The sequence below is a fragment of the Branchiostoma lanceolatum genome, chromosome 9 (genome assembly GCF_035083965.1).
Source record: "Branchiostoma lanceolatum isolate klBraLanc5 chromosome 9, klBraLanc5.hap2, whole genome shotgun sequence".
Lineage (NCBI taxonomy): Eukaryota > Metazoa > Chordata > Leptocardii > Amphioxiformes > Branchiostomatidae > Branchiostoma > Branchiostoma lanceolatum.
Window position 1 is genome coordinate 9841901 of NC_089730.1, and position 20704 is coordinate 9862604.

Here is a 20704-nt window from a genome sequence, read left to right on the forward strand (position 1 = left end):
TCAACCAGACCGAAGAGCCCAAACTACCGGCTGAACCTTGGCGCGGGCTCTACCATGGTGACGTCATCAAAAGAATGATATCTGACACTCTTAAGAAATGGTGCGAACACGATCCCAAACCTAAGATAAACATCGTCACTCCTTTCATTGACGGGGAAGGACTGCGTGAGTAACTAATCATGTTGATTGAAACTTTTACAAAATCATGGGGCTCATTATCCTGCCATGAAAACGAAATTAGTAAATCCCATACTCTTGTTTTTTGGCCCATGTCATGTTTACAAAGTTATTGCAGAGTGCAAGATGCAAAGTGATAGAATATATAGCATTGGTCTAGCTATGAAAGTGCAAGTCACCTTGGTACATTGTACTAAACAATACAACAACTTTTTATGATGATTAAATACTGTCACATCCAAATTACATGTATTTCGAACGATGGCAGGACGTCATAGTTTATAAGGAGTGCTTACATGATACGCTGAATATGCATGTATATATACAGTTGACTATACTTCCTTACTGAATGTTGCTTTTCTCGATGTGTATATCTAAGTTGCCCTGAACATGTTCTCTATTTCTCTGTTAGGAATGGTCAAGGAGGCGATTGGAAACCACAAGATCGAAGCTTTGTACACACGTGACCCTTGCCATCACAAGAACTCGCTAAAACATGAGATGGAACCGGAGGGAAGCCTAAAAAAAGAGGATGTCATTAATCTGAGGGTTGCTCATAGTAACGAGGAGCCGAAGCTCTTCTTCCACTGCAAGCTCGTCGCTGCTGCGTTTCCGGACCGTGTGGAGATTCTGATGACAAGCGCCAACTTGTATTCCGCTCACTTCACGCGTGAGCAGATAGATTCAGTACACGTTTACCAGGAGAAACCCAAGGACTTTGAAGAGAACTACCTGAAGAAACTAGATGGTCACACTTATGAGTATGACTGGGTAAGTAACCGTTTAATTATGGCATCTGTATCGATATCATACAAATCTTGACCTTTTTTAAATTCACATATATTAGCAGATACAGCGTCAATTTGTTTTATTACAATTGCAGTGTCAACGATTTTCTTCTAAAATTTTCTTTGATTATGTTGCTGTGATGGACTGAACTGTTCTCTAAAATTTAAAATATCCGCATTGGCCCTGTCATACTGCTTTATAACATTTGAGGATTTCACTACTCAGTGACACTCAATTTAGTTCTTGGTAGTACATCTTAAACAACATTAGGCTAAGTAACATTATTATGTCTACAGGCCTCAACCTGCGGGAGCAACGCACGGCCTACATGGAGAGGCGGTCTCGCACAGCCTACAGGGAGAGACGGTCGCTACCAAGGAAGAAGTCGGAATATACCACCCGAGCCCCTGAATGGAGGCCCTATAACTGGTGGCCAAGATCATATCTTAACTACGAACATGCAGAGGAATCCCCGAACAAAGAACAGAGAGGCCCAACGTTGGCAACAACCGCGGCGACAACAGAGAGGAACCACTCGTGGACGGCCCCCCATGAGCGCACCGTACACAGGATGGCAACAGCCGCCCATGGGTTTCCAGCGCCAGTCCTCTAGATCTCCAGTCCGCGGATACGACAACCGGTACCCCTACACAGACAGGTTCCCAGAAGCACACTTTGAGCCCCGGCCATGGTTCCCGCCCAGGTACGCCGAAGACTACCACCGTGAAGCTGACTGGCGCAACAGAGGCGACTACGCAAGATATTATTATTAGTCTATCAATTATGCAATTAGCCCTCGGGCAAGGACTTGCAAATAAAATCCAATTATCATTATCAACTCCCGGCGTTGTAGCCTTAAAAGGGTTCCACTAGTTGTCAAAGTTAGATAGGCTTATGTTATCAGTAATGCTATAAGTAGTACTCGACGAATGTAATAAGTACATTATATTACATTACAAGTAATCTAAATCGCCGATAATCTATCAAAGCACACTTATAGTAAAAGAAGGGACATCCTGCTGGATATCTAATGTGAGGAAACTGTTAGAGGAGTCCGGTAACGCTACCATGCAGTTATCGTGCGCTACCAAGTATCGTCCACTTTGGGTAATATTCACATGTCCAGGAGTATTATGTAAAAGCCAGTGCCCATGAGCAATAGAAAACTGCATAAGTATGTTCCTTAGTTATGACTCCCAAAGTGGTATGAAATGTGTTAACATCCAGCGACAAAACAGAATAAATTCCTGAAGCCGTAACAGCAACTTACATGTACCTGGAAGCCTTATGTATGCAATAGCGTCATATGTAATTCGACACCGCGTGGATTATTGTACAACGTTATAAGATATAAGTGCGCAACAGGTGTAACGTTCGATATCCTAAAGGGAATCATTCACAGCAAAAGAAAACAGCCTAGAACTGTTGGATAGAATGTTTCTCTCGAGTACATGTAGATCCTTTTACTGTAGCAATTTGTGTGTGTGGTTCTTTACGAAGTGTGGTAGAATCATCTACAATGATAGCTCCATTTCTATGCTCCATATAATCATTCGCGTTTCATGGGGAGATTTGAGCTTTAGAAAATAATGAATGTGCAAAAGTATGTAATACTGTAAGACTCACTGTTCAAGATTGCAAGTAATTGTCGTCACTCCCAAAGTCAGTGGCATAGATTTGGTTCATGAAAGGGTGCGTCCAAAATAAACTTGGTAATTTCAAATGTTAGGTTTCTTCGAACGTCGGCACCTGCTGTCTTAAATGGCAGCCACAACTACATTCATCCGACGCAGGGGGTCAACACTGAAATGCACTGTGACGTGTGGCCATCGCACTGAGTACTTACGGACGTTACCCTGTAGAGAGAGGTCTGTACCTGTATCTATGTAGCCGGTATAACCGCCCTTCTGCGTAACGTACCAGGTCATGGGAATGTGACCTTCAAAACACTTGTACTGTTCTGTCAATTCAAAATGGTTCCTATACCATAATTCATTGTGAGCTTATGTGCACGCTTAGTCACCCAGCTCTGTATGTGATACGTCAGAACTTAGCAAGAAGACACACTGTCGTGTGATAGAATTAACAGAGAACTTTTATTTGGTCACATTTGTTCTTTGAGCTCAATTGTTTGGTCTAGATTGTTTAAGGTATGAGTATCGGACTTCAAAGTCTCCGATAATCGACCCCAACATTTCCCGTCAAGATGATGTTGATTATATATACCGTTGCTACCAGTGTTACACCAGATCGTTGTTTTGGAGAAGACTTCATCACCTCAGTAGTTCATTCAGCATACTGTATCTAATGTTCACAATCTCTCCTATCCTTAAGCTTATACTTAGAATTTAATGAAAATTATGTACACTCCAATGCTCCATACCTGAAACGATGTTTCCCTATTTTTTCCTGAATAAGACATACTTTGGTAAAAGTAGGCATCAAGTTGAGACTCTCCCCCCCCCCAAAAAAAAAAGTATACGTAACGCCATTGATTTTCACCCCTCCCCCAAACCACGCACGCAAACACACGTCATCAAAAAAATTATTCCCAGCATGCACCCAAACATTATTTTCCCTCAGCCCTACCAGACGGAGGAGGACACTTACCGGCACTTAAGGTTGGATTAACATCCAAGGAAAATCAAGGTATGCTTGAACACTTTTAGAAATCCTTCATGTATTGGATAAGGTTTTCGAGGCATTACATGTATGTGTGAAAAAGGATTAATCATATTTGACATATTTTGAACATATCGATCTTCTTGTGGTTGTTTTGTATGCAGTACGGCTGATGGATGGTGCTACGAGGGTGCGTTAAAAAGTTATTTCATTTGGATCATAGCATGTTCATTTTTATGGAATGAGTTTAAAATTTGGCGCAAAGGTAAAGGCACATATTGTCTTGAGCCTGAATCATATTTCAATTTGTTGCTCAGATTTTCATGAGCGACTGAGTTGCTTTCAAGATGACCCTTGGAGGTCCGTCATAATCAAAGTCCAAAGATCAATTCCCCTGACGCAGTTCTAATTATGGCAGGAAGCATGGATTACAGCTGTGTGTATGATTAACTTTAGACAAATAAAACTCGACATGTTTATCTACGAAGTGTGCTAAGTTTGTGCTAAGTCCTCAAAGTTTATGAGGAATTAGCCTACGGCAACCCTAGATGAACACAAAGCATATTCTGGACCGCTCTAAATTCAACTCATACCTTACTCAACTACAGCAATGATAAAAGAAAGGCTATTGGATTTCAGAAATGAAAATAAGAATATGGCTTCTAGAGGTACGCATTTTGATACATGTATTATAAGTAGCCGATGTAGGTGGCGCTTTTGCGGCAAGAACGTAATCCCAAACGTGACTGAGCCTCGTTCTTGCCGCAAAAGCGCCACCTACATAGGCTACTTATAGCGGTGAGAAGCAGTACTCCAGTCAGAAGCTCTGAAGAAGGTGTCTGACAGACACCGAAACGTCAGCAGGTGAGAATTACCGGTTCTGTAAAAAGAATCTCTAATATTCTCACCATTATACTTTGTGGAGTTTGAGCGTATATTCAAGTCCGTCTGAGTTGTTACATTTTTTTTACGAATACATTTGTTCTTTTAACAACAGTCTTATACAAGTATGAGTTAGATTTGACTTGACTGCAATGGTATAAGACAATAATCTGAACTCTTTTATCACCTTAATGTTATGTTTATGTTCGAGATAGATGTATAGTAATTGTTACATTGTTAGTAGTTGATTAGGACGCCCGACTATGAGTTTAATAAAAAAGAGTCCATATTTCTGCTCACTTGTTTGATGAAAATCATAAATCAAGTTTTCTTATTGATTGTAATATCAGTATAAGAATAAAGCGGCTCTTGCTGTATTGAAGACATACTTGTGTTCTGAATTTGTTGGCTTTTTTGTGTTCATGATAATACAACTTTAATTTGTCGCTTGAAAGTTCATCTGTGTTGGTAAAAGTCATTCTGCATCAAATTTGTAAATTGTTTAAAGACTGCAATATCCAACACAAGAATTTGGACTTACCTACATTTCCGACTGATCAATTCCAGTCCTTATGAAAGAAAGGATAAGGACTGGAGTTGATCTGTCGAAAATTTGGGAAAGTCCAAATTCTTGTGTTGGAAATTGCAGTTTAACTTTGATACAAAACTGTTATTTGTGTGATTTATACTTTCATGGCTCGAACAGGATCCGTACAAAGCCTGTATTGAATTAAATGGCAAAGACAGCATTCTGATAGATCCGGCCTTCTAATTATGGTAGTGAGAGCTGCTGATAGAGTGTAACGTTACAGCTCATCTTTGTAAATAGGTGTTGTACACACATGCCCTGCGCTGTTTCAGGGATTTCAGTACAGTAGTTCAAGATCTACAGTTATGACGAAAAGGTTAGGTCACACCTGGAGCGTAGAAGGGTTAGGTCATACCTTGAGCACTCTGGTGGCTGCAAACAACATCTATATATGGCCTCAAGGGTACAAAGCATTCCAATGTCCACTTCGACCAATAGCGAACAGCGCTAAGTGACTACGTATGCTGTTACCAGGTGACATGTACAGGTAAGTTACACAAACCGAGCAGTAGAACTTGTCGAGGGAGGAACTAGCCCTGGCGGACGCTTATGATTAACTTCCAGACGACGTTCCAGTTGGCATCATTAGTGTTCTCCTGAGGAAGACTTAAGTGTCACAAGTATCGCCGGTCGAAAACTCGGTAAGTAACGTTACGTGAAATCGACTGTTAAAACTTGAGCCATGTTATAAGTACCTACCAATGCAAGTGAATTCCATATAGCTTGAGTTGCCGAATGTGACAATGGTATGGCAGGGAGGGGGTATCTAGCTTAGTTTCTCTCTAGTTTCTCTCTATTGAATGATAACTTACACTATGAATACCAAATATTTGGGGACGATAAGGAACCACTCTCATGCATAGACCTTTCTTCTACAGTTGACTGTAGATGGCTGTAGGAATTAAGCATAGTGTGGAACACTTCAAATAATGTCACAAGCTTAAGCCGCTTAAACTTGTCAACCATTTCGTACAGTAAATATGGCAAATACATTCGAATGGCGCTCGGCACAAAAACTGTGCGCCAGTTGTAGGAAACGGTAGGTTAGCCACACGACTGGAATTTCATCAATTTGGTAACTGAATACTATGCATTTCGGAATTTTCCATATTCTAAAGTTCACCTTGCAGAAGAATGTCAAGGAGACATAGTTGCTTGGTTCGCTTTATAAATCAGAGCGTCGCGCATTTTTGCTCGGTTTTTGTTTGCAACGGAGAGAATCATTTTTGCTCCAGGTCACCGCCCAAATCTAAAGTAGAGTCACACGGACACGGTAACACCAGAAAGTCACACTTGCTTGGTCACATTCACGGAACAAAGGAGGGTCTATAGCTCATTCCGTGAAAGAGAAGGATAAACATGTTAACTTGGCTCACAGAGTGAGCCGCATTTCAAAGGGCTATATTTCACTCCACGAAGGTATTTGCAAAGTCATGTTTGGATGATCCCTCAACAAAGGAGGGAATGTATACACAGCAATAGTAAAATCTGGAATCAGACTATTTCGTCATGTATCATGAATATCGAATTAACCCCATATTTCGTATTAAAGGCCTATGCTTCATATCCGTTTGATTTTCCCTAGCAGTGACGACAGTCTTTGAAAGCAAAGTCAACTATGTTTTGATTCCTTTGCAGTGTTTAAGCTATTCAGCAGTGGTCTAGAGACCGAGAAATAACAATGCCCGGCGATAGTGGAAGTACGTAACAGACATGATATCAACAGTTTTAAATCATAGATCTAAAAAACAATTTCAAGATTGGCCAATTCAATGTATCTATGATATCAAGGTTCTCTCCGAAGACTTATTGATGCAGATTGACAAGGTAGTCTGCCCTGGTAGAGATATACACAACCACTGGTAGTGTATCTTTCGGAATGTTAACTGTCTGAAATACTGAAGAATACTAGGTTCCGTAAAACAAATGTTCACACTTCTGTAATGAATATTGTGTTATTCTATTATGCTAATTATCAACTTAAGAAAGTTAATGAAAAAACAAATCTTTAAATAACAGAAAAGTCCTCTCAGTTTATGGGAAATTAGCCTACAGCAACCTTTAATGAACACAAAGCATATTCTGGATCGCTCTGAATTCAACTCATACCTTACTCAACTACAGCAATGATAAAAGAAAGACTATTGGATTTCAGAAATGAAAATAATCATGTGGCTTATAGAGGTACGCATTTTATACATGTGCAGTATCAACCTCCTGCAATAACTGTGAGTGGGCCAGGAACATTATCAATTGAACCACCATTGTACGCTGCTCAAAGGTGACTTGTATGAGCTCGGTATCACATTTTAAAGACCAAGTATCACATTTTAAAGACCAATTTGTCAACACTTTGATGTACCGTAGATGTTTGTCAGATTGATTTTTTTGACCCCTGCCACCATTGTTTGATCTTTACAAACATTTGCTCTTAAACATGTGATATATATATTGTTTGGTAGTACCAATCCAGGTGCGCTTCATAAAAAGTTATATGGTATGACAGAAGGCACCTAGCACAGTTTCTGTCCACAACCGACTACGGATATTATAAGACTAGTAGAGCAGCGAAAAACAAATTAGTCCGTTGGACCAAAAAGGTAATGCGTTTGTGGATAAAAGTTCTTTTTTAAGTCAAGGTGACAATGCTTTGTATTTCACAAACTTTTCCTCTACCATTGACAAACATGACTTGCTGCATTTCGATATACGTGGCAGATTATTTAACGTCCTTGGGGCACATATATCATTTCAAAACTATTTATGGATCCTGGTTGTTAAGACTGATTAAAGCATAGTATGGATATCATTAGCCGAAATGTACCAAAGCTGTAATAACACAATTTCTCATGTCACAAGACATCTAAACTTCTCAACCGTTCAGCGAATATGGCAGTCCCAAATGGTGCCTGACACTTCTGCGCACAAAGTCTGTATGCCAATTGTAGGAAAAGGTATGTCAGTCGCCCCACTGGAATTGACAACCCCAGAAGCGGGTGTTATTCTTTAAAAGACCACATCTTTATGAACACAAAATCAACCAAATTTGCGAAAATTATTCACAGATGAAGAAATAAATCAACCATTTTTGATCCAGGAATTGGGTGGTGCCCCTTCATGCAGACCCATGGGGTGTGATACATGATGGCATATGGGAATTATCCCCCAAGGATTGGTTCCTATGAGATAAATATTGCTGAAGTCCCAGGTCCATTTTTGGGTCCACGCAATAGAAGAATTAAATTGTTAAGGGTGAAAACTGATGAACAACTAGAAAGGCAACATTTGCGAGCAAATACAGCATGTTTAGCCATACTCCTCGCCATGCAAAAAATGGACTCTCCCCAAATAACAATGGACCATTCTAAAATACTTGCACTAAAAAAATGAATCACCCCAGTCCAAAACTGAGTCTTCCAGTAGCACCTCAACACAATATGGACCAGTCCACAACCATATCCTCTAATTGATTAACACTTCTGCTAAAGAATGGACTTTTTCATAATCATTCCAGCTCAAAATTGAAAGAAATAATTAAAGAATCCTCCCCTTGCAAGAATGGGATATTCCGTGCCATTTCCATGTAAACCAGTCGAAAAATATCCGCTGAAAATTACACTCTTGCGCATAATCAACCCAGTTCAAAATTGAATTAAAAAAGATCAGCCCCAGGGAAGAATGAAGTTTTCCATAGTATACATATGAAGATTTGACAGGAGACGAAGGAAATGACCAAAAACAACATATTTGGGTCAATTCAAAGTCACCGAGAGGGTTGTAATATAATATTTGTAATATGTTTGAACTATTTTGATTAAAAGAATGTCTAAGTCACAACAGTTCTAAAGTGTTCAAACAATTAGAATTGAAACTTATAACATGTTTGAACTCATTTCACATACGTTGGAAACATTTCGAACGTAACTACACAAAAATCTCTTTATTTAGAACAGTTTCAAACCATCTATCCAAATGTTTCAATGTTCGAACAATTTGTAACAAAAGATTTTCACAATTGCCCTCATAAACGAAGGTGCTAAGTCCTCCTGTGTGTTTCTGCCTATTTTCGGTGGCCGCGCTAGACCACCAGCGGATTTGTTTTGACGGAGCGTCACCCGCGCGCGACGATGTACACTGTTCGGCACCGCTAATATCCGGCATTTTCCCGCTCCAAAACACTCCACAAGACCCACGTTTTTAGTGTTTTGCCTCTTGTGCAACACGATTCGATTTGCATTACTAACGGGACGAAAATGATAGAAAAAATTCACCCCGTCCCGGCGTCCGTCCCAAAAACATGAACGACATGAAAATATATTTTCTTACAGATTCAATCACAAAAATCAACAGCATGGGATTCCAAATTTTCGCAACGGCCGACCATTTAGCATGGTTGAACTTCCTTCCAAGGCGTGCGATAGATAAACATTCCCGGCACATAATAGTCACTAGTACCAGACTAACGCAAGCTCATGATGATAATAGGGAGAAAGTTTGTCAGTGAAGTTTGGCCACCAGAGGGTACATTCATTTAACGTTACAAGCTAGCGCAAAGGGGCGAATCATTGACCTTACCGGGGACTGACTCTACTGGCCTAATCATTCCTTTTTTGCCGAATTCTACGATCCATACGCCCGTACGTAGGACATGTAGGAAGGCACCGCCTACCACCCGCCTTTGATCATGTATGAAGTCGGCGGCAGAGAGAGATCATCAATCAATTTTGACAGGAGTGTCGCGCCAGTCTGAGGAGAAACGATCTCCCGTGTTGTGTTGAAGAATTTGGAGTTTGAAAATATCTGGAATAACTAATGCTAGAATAAACATTCACAAAATCATTGATTTAACTTGTTTTCTGTTATAAAATTTCCTAAACTGCAATTAAACCACTGAGTTTAAGGGAACATGGTGTTTTCCCGATAATCACGTTAAATGTTTATGTCCGGTCTTTCCTCCTCGTAAGCAAACTTCAAGCTTGGCCAGGTGCAAGGCACTCGGGGTCAATGACCTGTAGGTCATATGTAGTATTGAAAGTGACAGAAGTGGCAAATATTGTCAAGAAAGCCCAAAATAAATCGTTTTGAATATATGTATGCCAAAAATGGGAATGTAGTCCTTTAAATATTTGTTCAAGCCACATATACAGCAAATTTCAGGTCATTCGGTTGAAATACAAGGGCGCAGGAGGCCAAGATATGCTAAAAATAGCCTAAAAACCTCAATAAAATCACTTTCAAGGTCAATATCAAAAAAAGGAAAAGAACGTACATTGGTTTTTGCCTACATTACCTCTGTACCAAATTTCAGGTCATTTGGTCAAAAAATGACAGAGATGAATCGATTTGAAGATTTGACAGGAGAAGAAACATGAGAGAAAACAATATGTTGAGCCATACTTATGGCTAAACATAACTATTCACACACACTCTACAAAAATTATTTTCAACATCGGACCTATATTTCCTAAGAGCGCCAACTTATTGTGAGGGCCTTTTTTTTCAAGTCTTAAGTATGGGTTTCAATGGGATGATTGACAAAGATCAAAGTCCATTTTGACCCAAAGCAAGTGGAAAATACAGTAACTAAGACTATACAGTGACAAACAAGTATCCAGAAACACATTGCAAAGGCAAGGTTTCTTAAGAGCCGCCAAGTTGAAGTTTGTCCAATGGTTGTTCGCGATATAACATGTTACACCTGAAGCACATTTAGTTTACAAATCATAGAGACATTTTACAAATTATTCATTCATATTTGCTTCGTTTTGTTTTGTTAAAGATACAGTTACAGAGTCATGGTTGATTGGTTCATCGTGCAAATTTAAAGCAGAGTGTTACACAATTCCTTCGTGTATCATGAATAACGAATCAGAGGCTAAGATTCATACCCTTTTGGTCTTGTCTGTCAATCTTTGAAAACAATAAACACTGTGTTTTGTTTCCATTGTAGTTTTTGAGCTGCATAGCTGCGGATTATAGATCAACGAAGAACGATGGCCAGCGCAGGTGAGTACACGTCATCAACACTGTCAAATTCATAGAGGTTGGCCAATCCAATGCAATTATGGCAAGAGGTTTCTCTTCGAAGACATATTTATGGGTGCATAGTCAGATGTTCTTTACCATTGCATCTTTCTGTGTGTTTATTCTCTGAACTTTTGAGGACGCATACGGTCCTTTAAAAAGACTTTCACGCTGTTGTATTGATTGTTGTTTTATTCCGGACTTACTTGTTACTAACTGCAGAAAGTTAATGAAGACATGAATTCTCATATCTTTATATGAAGGAGAGCAAAAAACAACACTGGCTAAAAAGAAGTTATCCTTCTCGCCTGCGAGTGACCAGGCTGGACCATCAGACAGTGAAGACGAGCTCGAGATTACAGATGACTTTGGGGAGATGACAATTAACGAAAAGGTGCGTTATGAGAAGTTTTATACCATACATACACCTATGTTTCATTTATTTATGAAAGACAGGAACGTATGAGCGACGACACTGCAGCGATGAAACAATAGGTTGAACTATCGTATGACGCATGCATATCAAACAAGGCAAGCAGTTTATATTTCATACTGTTACCTCATTCACAATGAAACTTGTCAACTGTATTAACAGACTTGTTTTGATCTGAATAAAGACAAGATTGATTCATTGGTAGGCTGGTTATTCGACTTTGGAAAAATCATCCTGCGAAAGAAGGGCTAGAAGTAATCCCATTTACACCGGGGACTACGGTGGGTAGTTCTTATGGATGTCCTTAATTTCAGTGTTTGTTGATACAATTTGTACGTCTACCTCCACTATCAGGCTGCTGCTGCTCGTCCTCCTCCTCCTGCTGCTGTTGCTGCTGAACAGTTGCCGGATTGGCGCGGTCTCTACTATGGTGACGACATCAAAGAAATGATATCTCGCACTCTTAAGAACTGGAGCGAACACAGAGCCAAACCAGAGATATATATCGCCACTCCTTTCATTGACAAAGATGGACTGGGTGAGTAACGAATTATATTAGTTGGAACTTACTCCAATATCTTGGTCCACTATCCTTCAGTAGAAAACTGCATGCAGTTTTCTGGCACATAGCATGTTTACACTAGTACTGTTCATTTTAAAGTTACTGCAAAGTACAAGACGCAATGGGAATGCCACTCTACCTGGTACTAAACAGTACAATAATTTTTAATTATGACTAATGAGACTATTTTTGGCCTATCTGAGGATCATTTGTCATGATAATCATTTTAGAAACTATGACATGAGGTTAGAGCTAATAATTACTAGAATACATTATGTGATATATTGTGCATACATCTACAGTTTACTATTTTGCTTATTAATGAAAGATGCTTTTCTCGGTGTGTTGTTTGAGCATATTCTCTTTTATATCAGAAATGATCAAGGGGGCGATTGGAGACTACAAAATACAGGCTTTGTACACCCGAGACACAAATAAATCTCCTCTGGGACCGTTGAAGACTGAAGGAATCCTCCAGGAAAAGAATTTTGTCAAAGTGTGGGTTACTTTCACTGATAACTGGCTCTACTTCCACTGCAAGTTCGTCGCTGCCAAGTTTCCTGACCGTGTGGAGATTCTGATGACAAGCGCCAACTTACTCTCCAGTCACTTCATGAAACAGCAAATAGATTCAGTACACACGTATGATATTACACATAATGACTTTGATGACAACTACTTGAAGAAATTGGATGACTACTCACATGAATATGGGTGGGGAAGGAATGTTGTCGTTGACTACAGTGAAGTGGAATGCACCAAGTGTCAAAAGAAAGGTCACTGCGCCAAGATATGCCGAAAGATTGTGTGTTATGAGTGTAATGAAATAGGCCACATTTCCCCAAAATGCCCAAATAAAAAAAAAGGTTTATAAAGTGATAGCCAGTATTCCAGTAAATGCTAGTGCTGGTGAAGGCTCTTTGGCACACTCTCGCTTCCCTTCCCTGTCACAAGGCAGTCAGAGATGGCAGACTTCACCCCTTACCATACTGCATTCCGGTCCAGTCTCACAGACTAATAGCAGTGAGTATATATGTCAACGTTTAATTTTGTACATTGGAAATCGAATAAACAAATAAAGAAACACACGCACGCCAATGCGCGCGCGCACGCACGCACACACACACACACACACACACACACACACACACACACACACACACACACACACACACACACACACACACACACACACACACACACACAGTGGCCATGATGTTTTGAATTATGTAACGTGATTCGTATTACTATTCTCATTACTAGTACCAACAATGGACTGAGTAGGAAAAGTTTGAAAGCTACGAAATTGGTTCCGGTAACCGACGAACCGGATAAAATGTTTATTATTGACATAGAAAGCCTGTGGAATTTCCATGACAATTGGAATGTATCCTAATGTCGCACTTGACTGACATCTGAAATGTTTTAGTATCTTTCCTTTGTCACACATAAGTGGGCAACTACAATAGTACTGCTGTATAATTTGAATTAAGATTGTTATTAGATAAATACATTTTGACGTTTTAGTACAAACATGTTTTTTTTTTGTATTTGAAATAAGCTTAAAGATTACTTGTGAAATGGAAACTTAAAAGAACATTTGACATAACTCCTTGAGGCCGTAACTACGTTAAATAGTGTATGCGAGTAGAGCATACTATCTGCATATGATACATGGACGTTAGCATTGCTTATCCATATGCATGGATTTAGTGTTTATAGCATTTGTTGAATAAAATGGGGACAAATTGAACCCTTTGCCGTATCTCTCACTCTTATTGTAACTCAGTGTATTGTAACATGTAACCGGGATGAGACCAAAAGATGATGTACGACGTAACGTTTTTCACGTCCTAAACCCGGAAAGGCAAAAGCACAATACGTAAGACTTTGGTATTGAGGTCGGACCAAATGTTCTGTCTCTAAACTTTGTTCAGTCTTCTCTTTGCCAAGACTATGGTGGAAATGCATACATCTGATTTTAGTTTTATTTGGATGGTGAGTACTGAGTACGTACGGACGTTACCCTGGTGAGAGAGGTCATGGGGATGTGCCCTTCAAAACACCTGTACTGTTCTGTCAATTCAAAATGGTTATGTGTCTTTTTGGTCAATTGTTCAACTCGTACATGATACGCCAAACCTTTGCACCTAGACGACAAAAATCTCTGTAATAAATTGCAAATAGTCGTCTCAGTCGTGTGATAAAATTCATAGCCAATTTGAAACTCTATTTGGTCACTGTTTTTTTTTTACCTCAATTGTTTGGTCTAGATTGTTTGAAGAATGAATATAACTTCCGAATCTCCGATATTTGACCCCAACACTTCCCGTCATGGGATGTTGATTATGCTGCTTCCGGTGTTACATAGGATCGTTGTTTAGAAGAAGAGTTCATCGCTAGTACAGCCTCGCTAGTCCATTCAGCAGGCGACTATTGTTCATCACGGGAACGTGAGGTTGGCGGCTCAGCGATGTTGCTCCTGGTTTTCTCAACAATCATCGTCGTGGGATTTGCAGCAGACCCTCTTGGTAAGAAAAATATGTCAAAATTCGACCTAAGAAACATGGGCACACAAAGTGTAATAATTCAACACAGCTTGATCAAATCATCGGAACATACATTTGCTGCGTTACATTCTGAATATGCACGTGGAGAGTGTAACGTGAAAATGCTAGTTGCCACAAACTGGCCTTCGTACCTCGATGCGTACCCTATGAATTATAAATCCATTTCAACTAGTCATCTGGTGGAGAATGGGAGGATGATTGAAGATCAACAGAGTACGTAATACATGTACTATACGTTCACCTTCACAAGGCGTACGTATACCCTACATATAAGGTGGCTATTTGGTGATTCAGACGATAACTGAAAAGCGTACGTTCATCCTAATTGCAGACTTCAGACATGACATCCTGCGTGTTTCCCTCCCGCCCAGAGCCGCTGGGTGCAGACGGGACGCAGGTGTCCGTGTCCGGCCTGTCTGCTGGCGCGTGCTTCGCTACCCAGTACCACGTGGCTCACTCAGCTGAGGTCGTGGGGCTGGGATTCATAGCCGGCGGTAACAAACCATCTTACATTGATGACATGATACATATATGTGATACATCACGCAATATCTGATGGAGCCATGCTAGGACTAATCATATGTCGTATATAGCACTACAATAACTACAATAGCGATAAATAAACATCTAGCTTATGTACTTTCGTCACAAAATAAAAGACACGTCTTTAAAAAGAATTCAAGTTCATCAGAAGTATCTACCTGATAAAGAACAATTTTTCTTTAAATGTGCTCATCTTAACTGTATCAAAATGTCACCATGAAACTTAAGGAATAAAAAAGAAGATAGCAAACAAACCAAATGTCTGAAGAAATCTAAACTACTTGCTAACTATATCACTCAGCAAATAGACAACTCAACCAACCAGTATGAAGTGTTTTTCAGTGTGAGTAAAAATTAAAAGGCTGCTGAATTTTCCCCCAGCTCCGTACTGGTGCGCGCAGGGTAACCTGAACACGGCCCTGGGCGCCTGTATGAGCAGTCCGGCCGGCATCACGGTGTCCACTCTGGTGTCCAAGACTAACAGTGAACCGGACATCGACCACCCGGCCAACATGCGGGGTGACCGCGTCTGGCTGTTCGGTGGGACACGGGACACTACCGTCAACCTGGGTAGTACACAGTCTTTCAAGCAATTGCATATGTACATGTACTCTGGCTCTACCATACTGAGTGGATGTTTTTATTATGTGTAAGTGCTGATGAGTATATCACTCTGTTGGATAGTTGGAGTTTCTTTTGACACAACCAGGTAATCTCACCTGCTGACGTTTCGGTGTCTGTCAGACACCTTCTTCAGAGCTTCTGACTGGAGTACTGCTTCTCACCGCATCGGCTACTTATAGCGGTGAGAAGCATTACTCCAGTCAGAAGCTCTGAAGAAGGTGTCTGACAGACACCGAAACGTCAGCAGGTGAGATTACCTGGTTGTGTCAAATGAAACTCCAACTATCCTATTTCCTACCAACCTGATGAAATTATTTTCGGAAGATATCACTCTGTGTTAGCAAAGGTATTCTTCTATCTTGTCGCAGGCTCCGTTCAGAGGACAGAGGAGTATTACCAGTCCTTCACTGATGCCACAGACATCTTCTCCAAGTACGACATGGCGGCGGTGCACGGATTCGTGAGTATCGAACCTTATGTCTTGATTGTAGATTTCATGGCCATATGTCTTGTATACTTCTGCAAAGATGTCTCTCATTACCGTCTCAAAGACTTGTACTATGTACTGTAGTTGTGTGTTTATGTGCTGTCGCAACCTCCCCTGTCCTTATATTCAAAATCTAATGAAAATTGTGTACACTCCAATGCTTTATCAGGTGATATTGATACAAACATTCCTACCGACCTGAGTGAACATATGTACCGACATGTGTTGTTGTTCCCACACACGCCCTGTAGCCTACCGAAGACTACGGCCCGTCCTGCGGTACTACCGCCTCGGACTACATCAACGACTGTGACTATAACTCCGCGTACGAGCTTCTCAACCATATCTACGGAGGCCTGGTGGTCAGTAATAGTCAGTTATGAATTAAACGTAAAACCGTAAATTTCTTCCAACACAACGGCCATTAGCGGGAATCAAAATGACTTTAAACGAGGTTACAGTAAACGGTTGGAAAGAGTTAGTCCTGTATGTAACGCTAGCTCTTCTTTTGTGAAGAAGTGAAATGAAAGCTTGCAATTGGGTGTAAGGCCACACCATCTTAATTTTATGGATGACATCCGCGCGAGCATTGATTTTCGCCTGTTCTCAAAAAAAAATCACCTCCGAAGAGGCTCCGAAACTTGCAGACTCATATTGCCCCAAAGGGGCAGCTTTGGCCCGGCTTGTCGTAATACACTATATACACTCACATTGTCCAACACAACTGTTATGTGCGTGATGACTAGGAGCGATTTGAAGAGGGCGCCGCCCCTCATGAGCCCAGTAGTAATAGAACTGATATGCCATCAGAAAAAAACATAAGCAATAAAGAAAACGACTCATTATCAGAGCCTGCTAAGGAGGCTACAGCAACATTGATTAAGCATATCATTCCACAGGAATACATGTATGTATACTATACATGCAGCCTGAGGCAATATGTATTAAACTGAATTATATTATCTCTGGCCGGGTTGCCTACAGAGTTTGATGTTTTGCTCTGACTGAAGGCGTGATGTTGTGTACACAGCCGAACACATTTTTTCTTTGAACGGCCAAATGTTACATATGGGTCTTTAAACCAGGCATCATTCATGTTAAAGGCACTTTAATATATGAGCTAATGTCAAAAAATAAAGACTTGTTTGGTTGTTACACTGTGTTCTATGGTTTAATTAGCAATAACAGCTATGTAGTCCTCCGGTTTATCATCTTTTTTTTTGCTAGATTTTTTTTTCGCCCTCTCGCATTAGTTTTGGGGACTCCAGAGGATGTCATCCATAAAATTAAGATGGTATGGCCTAACGTTAACAGTTACGAACGAATGGGTGAATGCATTCTGTTTAACATACAAAGATAAACCGAGATCTTTTCATCTCAATTGTTCAACTAAAAAACCTGCCATTTCATCCCCCAGAGACCGACTCCAGGCAGCGATGTTGCCAGCAGGGGAGAGGTGGGTATTCTATATTTGCACATAGATGTCTTTATCCAGGTTGTGTTATAACTTATGCATGGGTTGACGTTGTGTTATAACTTTTACCAATTGGGTAGGAAATCTGTTGGCGGATCTGCATTGTGGTTGTTATAATAAAAATATATTGAAAATAATATTGTATTGTTTCCCGCCAAAGCTCAAGACCTTCGATCAGAACGAGTTCATCGACGACTCCTCCTCATCAGGGCTGTTCAACCTACCTATTGTCGGTAAGCGTCAGCTGATGGACAGCTGGCTGGACTACCTGCAGGCCTCCACCAACCTGTACTGGGACACGGTGGGCGCCGTCACAGACTTCTGGACCGGCTGGCTGCCGGACTTCGGCACCGGGGACACCAGTCTACCCGACTGGACAGGGGTAGGGGAAGCATTGTGGGCCTTCAATTTCCTCCCTTTTACAAGATACAGATGTACATGAGAAGTCGTTATTCCTGAAAATACCGAAATCTAACATTTTAATACCCTTCAGTATATGTAATGTGATTGTATGATTTTTCAAGCCTTTTTGCTAAGCACTCGACGTAAAATGCTTGATATGTTCCTCTAGGTGCTCCCAGGTATGGGCGGTGGCGATACTGGAACTGATGGCACTGATCCTGGAACTGATGTCACTGATCCTGGTACAGGAGGGACCTCTAGTGGAACCGGAGGGTTCAGCATGGACTCTGAAGGTTACGTCTACATCCCCTCCGGATGCAGGAACCCTGACGCAAGTATGATCCGTCCAAAAAATTCCTGTCCTTTGATTGGCAAGATTGCTCGAAAATTTGTTTTTTTTTGCTTTACTACCTTGTGGTGGTCTTCAAGATGCATTTATGTTTCAAAGGTTGTAGAATTGATTATTTTTGTCCACAGAGTGCAAGGTGCACGTGGCGTTCCACGGATGCAAGCAGGGAAAGTAAGTCTGTGTGACCTTGCGCTCAGGGGATGAAAATGCCAGCAGTCTTTGTTGTTCACTCTACTTTTCTCGTGCCATTGCAAGTTATGTTACTGTTGCTCATCATTTATTCTAACATTGTTTTTTTAAACAAAAATTGATTCGCCATTTATTGGAATGAATTGTATTTATTTAATTAAGTAGACGATTGGTAATGATTTGAACGCACAAAAAAGAGAGAAAATTCAAAGGAAACTGATTGGATACACCTTTACACGTTACCCATGATTCCCTCCCTACCACAGGAACGCCATTGGTGACACCTACGCCAGGCACACTGGGTATCTGGAGGTGGGGGAACTGAACAACATCATCATCCTCTTCCCTCAAGCCGTGCCGGACTACATCAAAGGCAACCCCAACGGCTGCTTCGACTGGTGAGTAAAAAAAAACGATACTGGCAGGACATGTACACATGTCCACCACCCTGATGGTATGTTTTATTAGCCTCTACCAGTCTCCCCGGGTCGCTGGGAAAATGGTAGAAATTGGCCAAATAGAGTGAATTATATGAAGGGAGTCGGCTACGGAAATATGGTCCAATAGGCCTGCGAATAATACCATTGATGGTCAGTCCCCCGGCAAATATTCTCCCTATAGCCGGCGCGGTTAGTCTGGTAGAGACTACTGTTATATGGTCAAACTTTATTGGAAAGGCTAAAGAAGGGCGTAACCTGCAAAGCTGCAGAATAAGAATAAAACAATCAGCAGATTTTGAGCTACATTCTTTGCAGTTTTAACTCGTCATGTGGAAGACTGAATATAATGGCAGAACATGTATCCCGATGGTAGACACCACCCAAAGACCTGTATAACAGATTAGAAGCATTGTTGTGGATTTACAAAATTCATGTAGTTGATTTATGAATATGGAATATACCATCATTACAGGTGGGGGTACGAAGATGCCAACTATGGTGAGTTAAGTTTACTTAGAATTCTCATACTCGTATATTTACTCGGTGATGTTCATGTGTAAGCAAAATACCATCATTGGTATCTAGATTAAAAGTCAAATACTTATTGCAGCTTTCCAATTTTTCAATATTTGACTCGTTTTTGGTCAATTTGCAGCCACCAAGAACGGCCATCAAATCTCGGCTGTGTACGCGATGGTTCAGCGCCTGCTGCAGTAAAGAGTAAAATCGGTAGAGGACGCTTTCAAACGATCTGTCTTACCAATAAAACAAATAAAGCGTCTAATGCATGCAATGATGAAGACTTCTCTGATCAAGACTTTTCTTTTCTGATAGTGTATTTAGACTGCTAGCTTTGATATAATTTCCAGTAAAATTAACTTATTCTTTCTAATATCATAGAAACACAAAAGCAATAAAAACGACAAAAAGTTGGTGGACCAAAAGAAAACTATATTTAACTTAGCACCATTTTCTAAGTCCGACAAAAAAGGCTTCAGCTAAAATCACACTTCTAAACAAGCCACACAAGTGACTACAAGTATTGAAAAAACAACCAAAATCTGTCAAATTTATCATTACTGCATTGGAATCAAATCAAACCAAACTGGATTTGTACATTCTTTTCTGGATATTCATACATTCCTAGCACCGAATTCTTGCAACACACGTCATTTAATTACACACGTTAGCACGCATGTATCAGACTATGTGTACCTACTGTTGTATGCCAGTACGAACATATGTCATACATTCTCAGATTATTACAAATAAAACAAGGTCTAGGGACAACATAATCAACATGTCAATGCCCAACTATCACACCCTGCGAATCATTGAGAGATTTTTATATAGGCAAGTCGTATGGCACTTCGGGAAGTGGTATTTTCATGGACAAGAAAAAGGCATACTCTATATACTTATACAAACTACAAGTGATAAACCCAAAGCTTTCACATTTCTTTGTCTATGTAACATCGGTGCATCTGACAAATCTTGGAACAAAAACAGAGAAATCATATTGCATCTGTTGGACACTTTCTAAACACT

The 20704-nt window shown here is 40.4% G+C and overlaps 3 protein-coding genes across 3 annotated transcripts; all 3 read left to right on the plus strand.

Moving 5' to 3' along the window:
• The first annotated feature begins 9 nt into the window (after nucleotides 1–9).
• On the plus strand, nucleotides 10–2405 carry LOC136442451 (uncharacterized). The gene is made up of 3 exons (XM_066439312.1): nucleotides 10–165; nucleotides 590–948; nucleotides 1263–2405. Exons 1-3 carry the CDS (start codon nucleotides 75–77, stop codon nucleotides 1737–1739), a joined length of 927 nt encoding a protein of 308 aa, XP_066295409.1. The 5' UTR covers nucleotides 10–74; the 3' UTR covers nucleotides 1740–2405.
• A 2756-nt stretch (nucleotides 2406–5161) lies between these two features.
• LOC136442440 (uncharacterized) lies at nucleotides 5162–13199 on the plus strand. The gene is made up of 5 exons (XM_066439300.1): nucleotides 5162–5700; nucleotides 11010–11065; nucleotides 11347–11477; nucleotides 11871–12054; nucleotides 12453–13199. The coding sequence occupies exons 2-5, from the start codon at nucleotides 11053–11055 to the stop codon at nucleotides 12950–12952; spliced, it is 828 nt and encodes a 275-aa protein (XP_066295397.1). The 5' UTR covers nucleotides 5162–5700; nucleotides 11010–11052; the 3' UTR covers nucleotides 12953–13199.
• Nucleotides 13200–14452: 1253 nt separating this feature from the next.
• On the plus strand, nucleotides 14453–19967 carry LOC136442228 (poly(3-hydroxybutyrate) depolymerase-like). Its single transcript, XM_066438985.1, has 12 exons — nucleotides 14453–14609; nucleotides 15020–15142; nucleotides 15573–15761; nucleotides 16184–16275; nucleotides 16554–16664; nucleotides 17720–17758; nucleotides 17937–18158; nucleotides 18348–18513; nucleotides 18656–18698; nucleotides 18983–19114; nucleotides 19629–19654; nucleotides 19812–19967. Exons 1-12 carry the CDS (start codon nucleotides 14552–14554, stop codon nucleotides 19871–19873), a joined length of 1263 nt encoding a protein of 420 aa, XP_066295082.1. The 5' UTR covers nucleotides 14453–14551; the 3' UTR covers nucleotides 19874–19967.
• The last annotated feature ends 737 nt before the right edge of the window (nucleotides 19968–20704 follow it).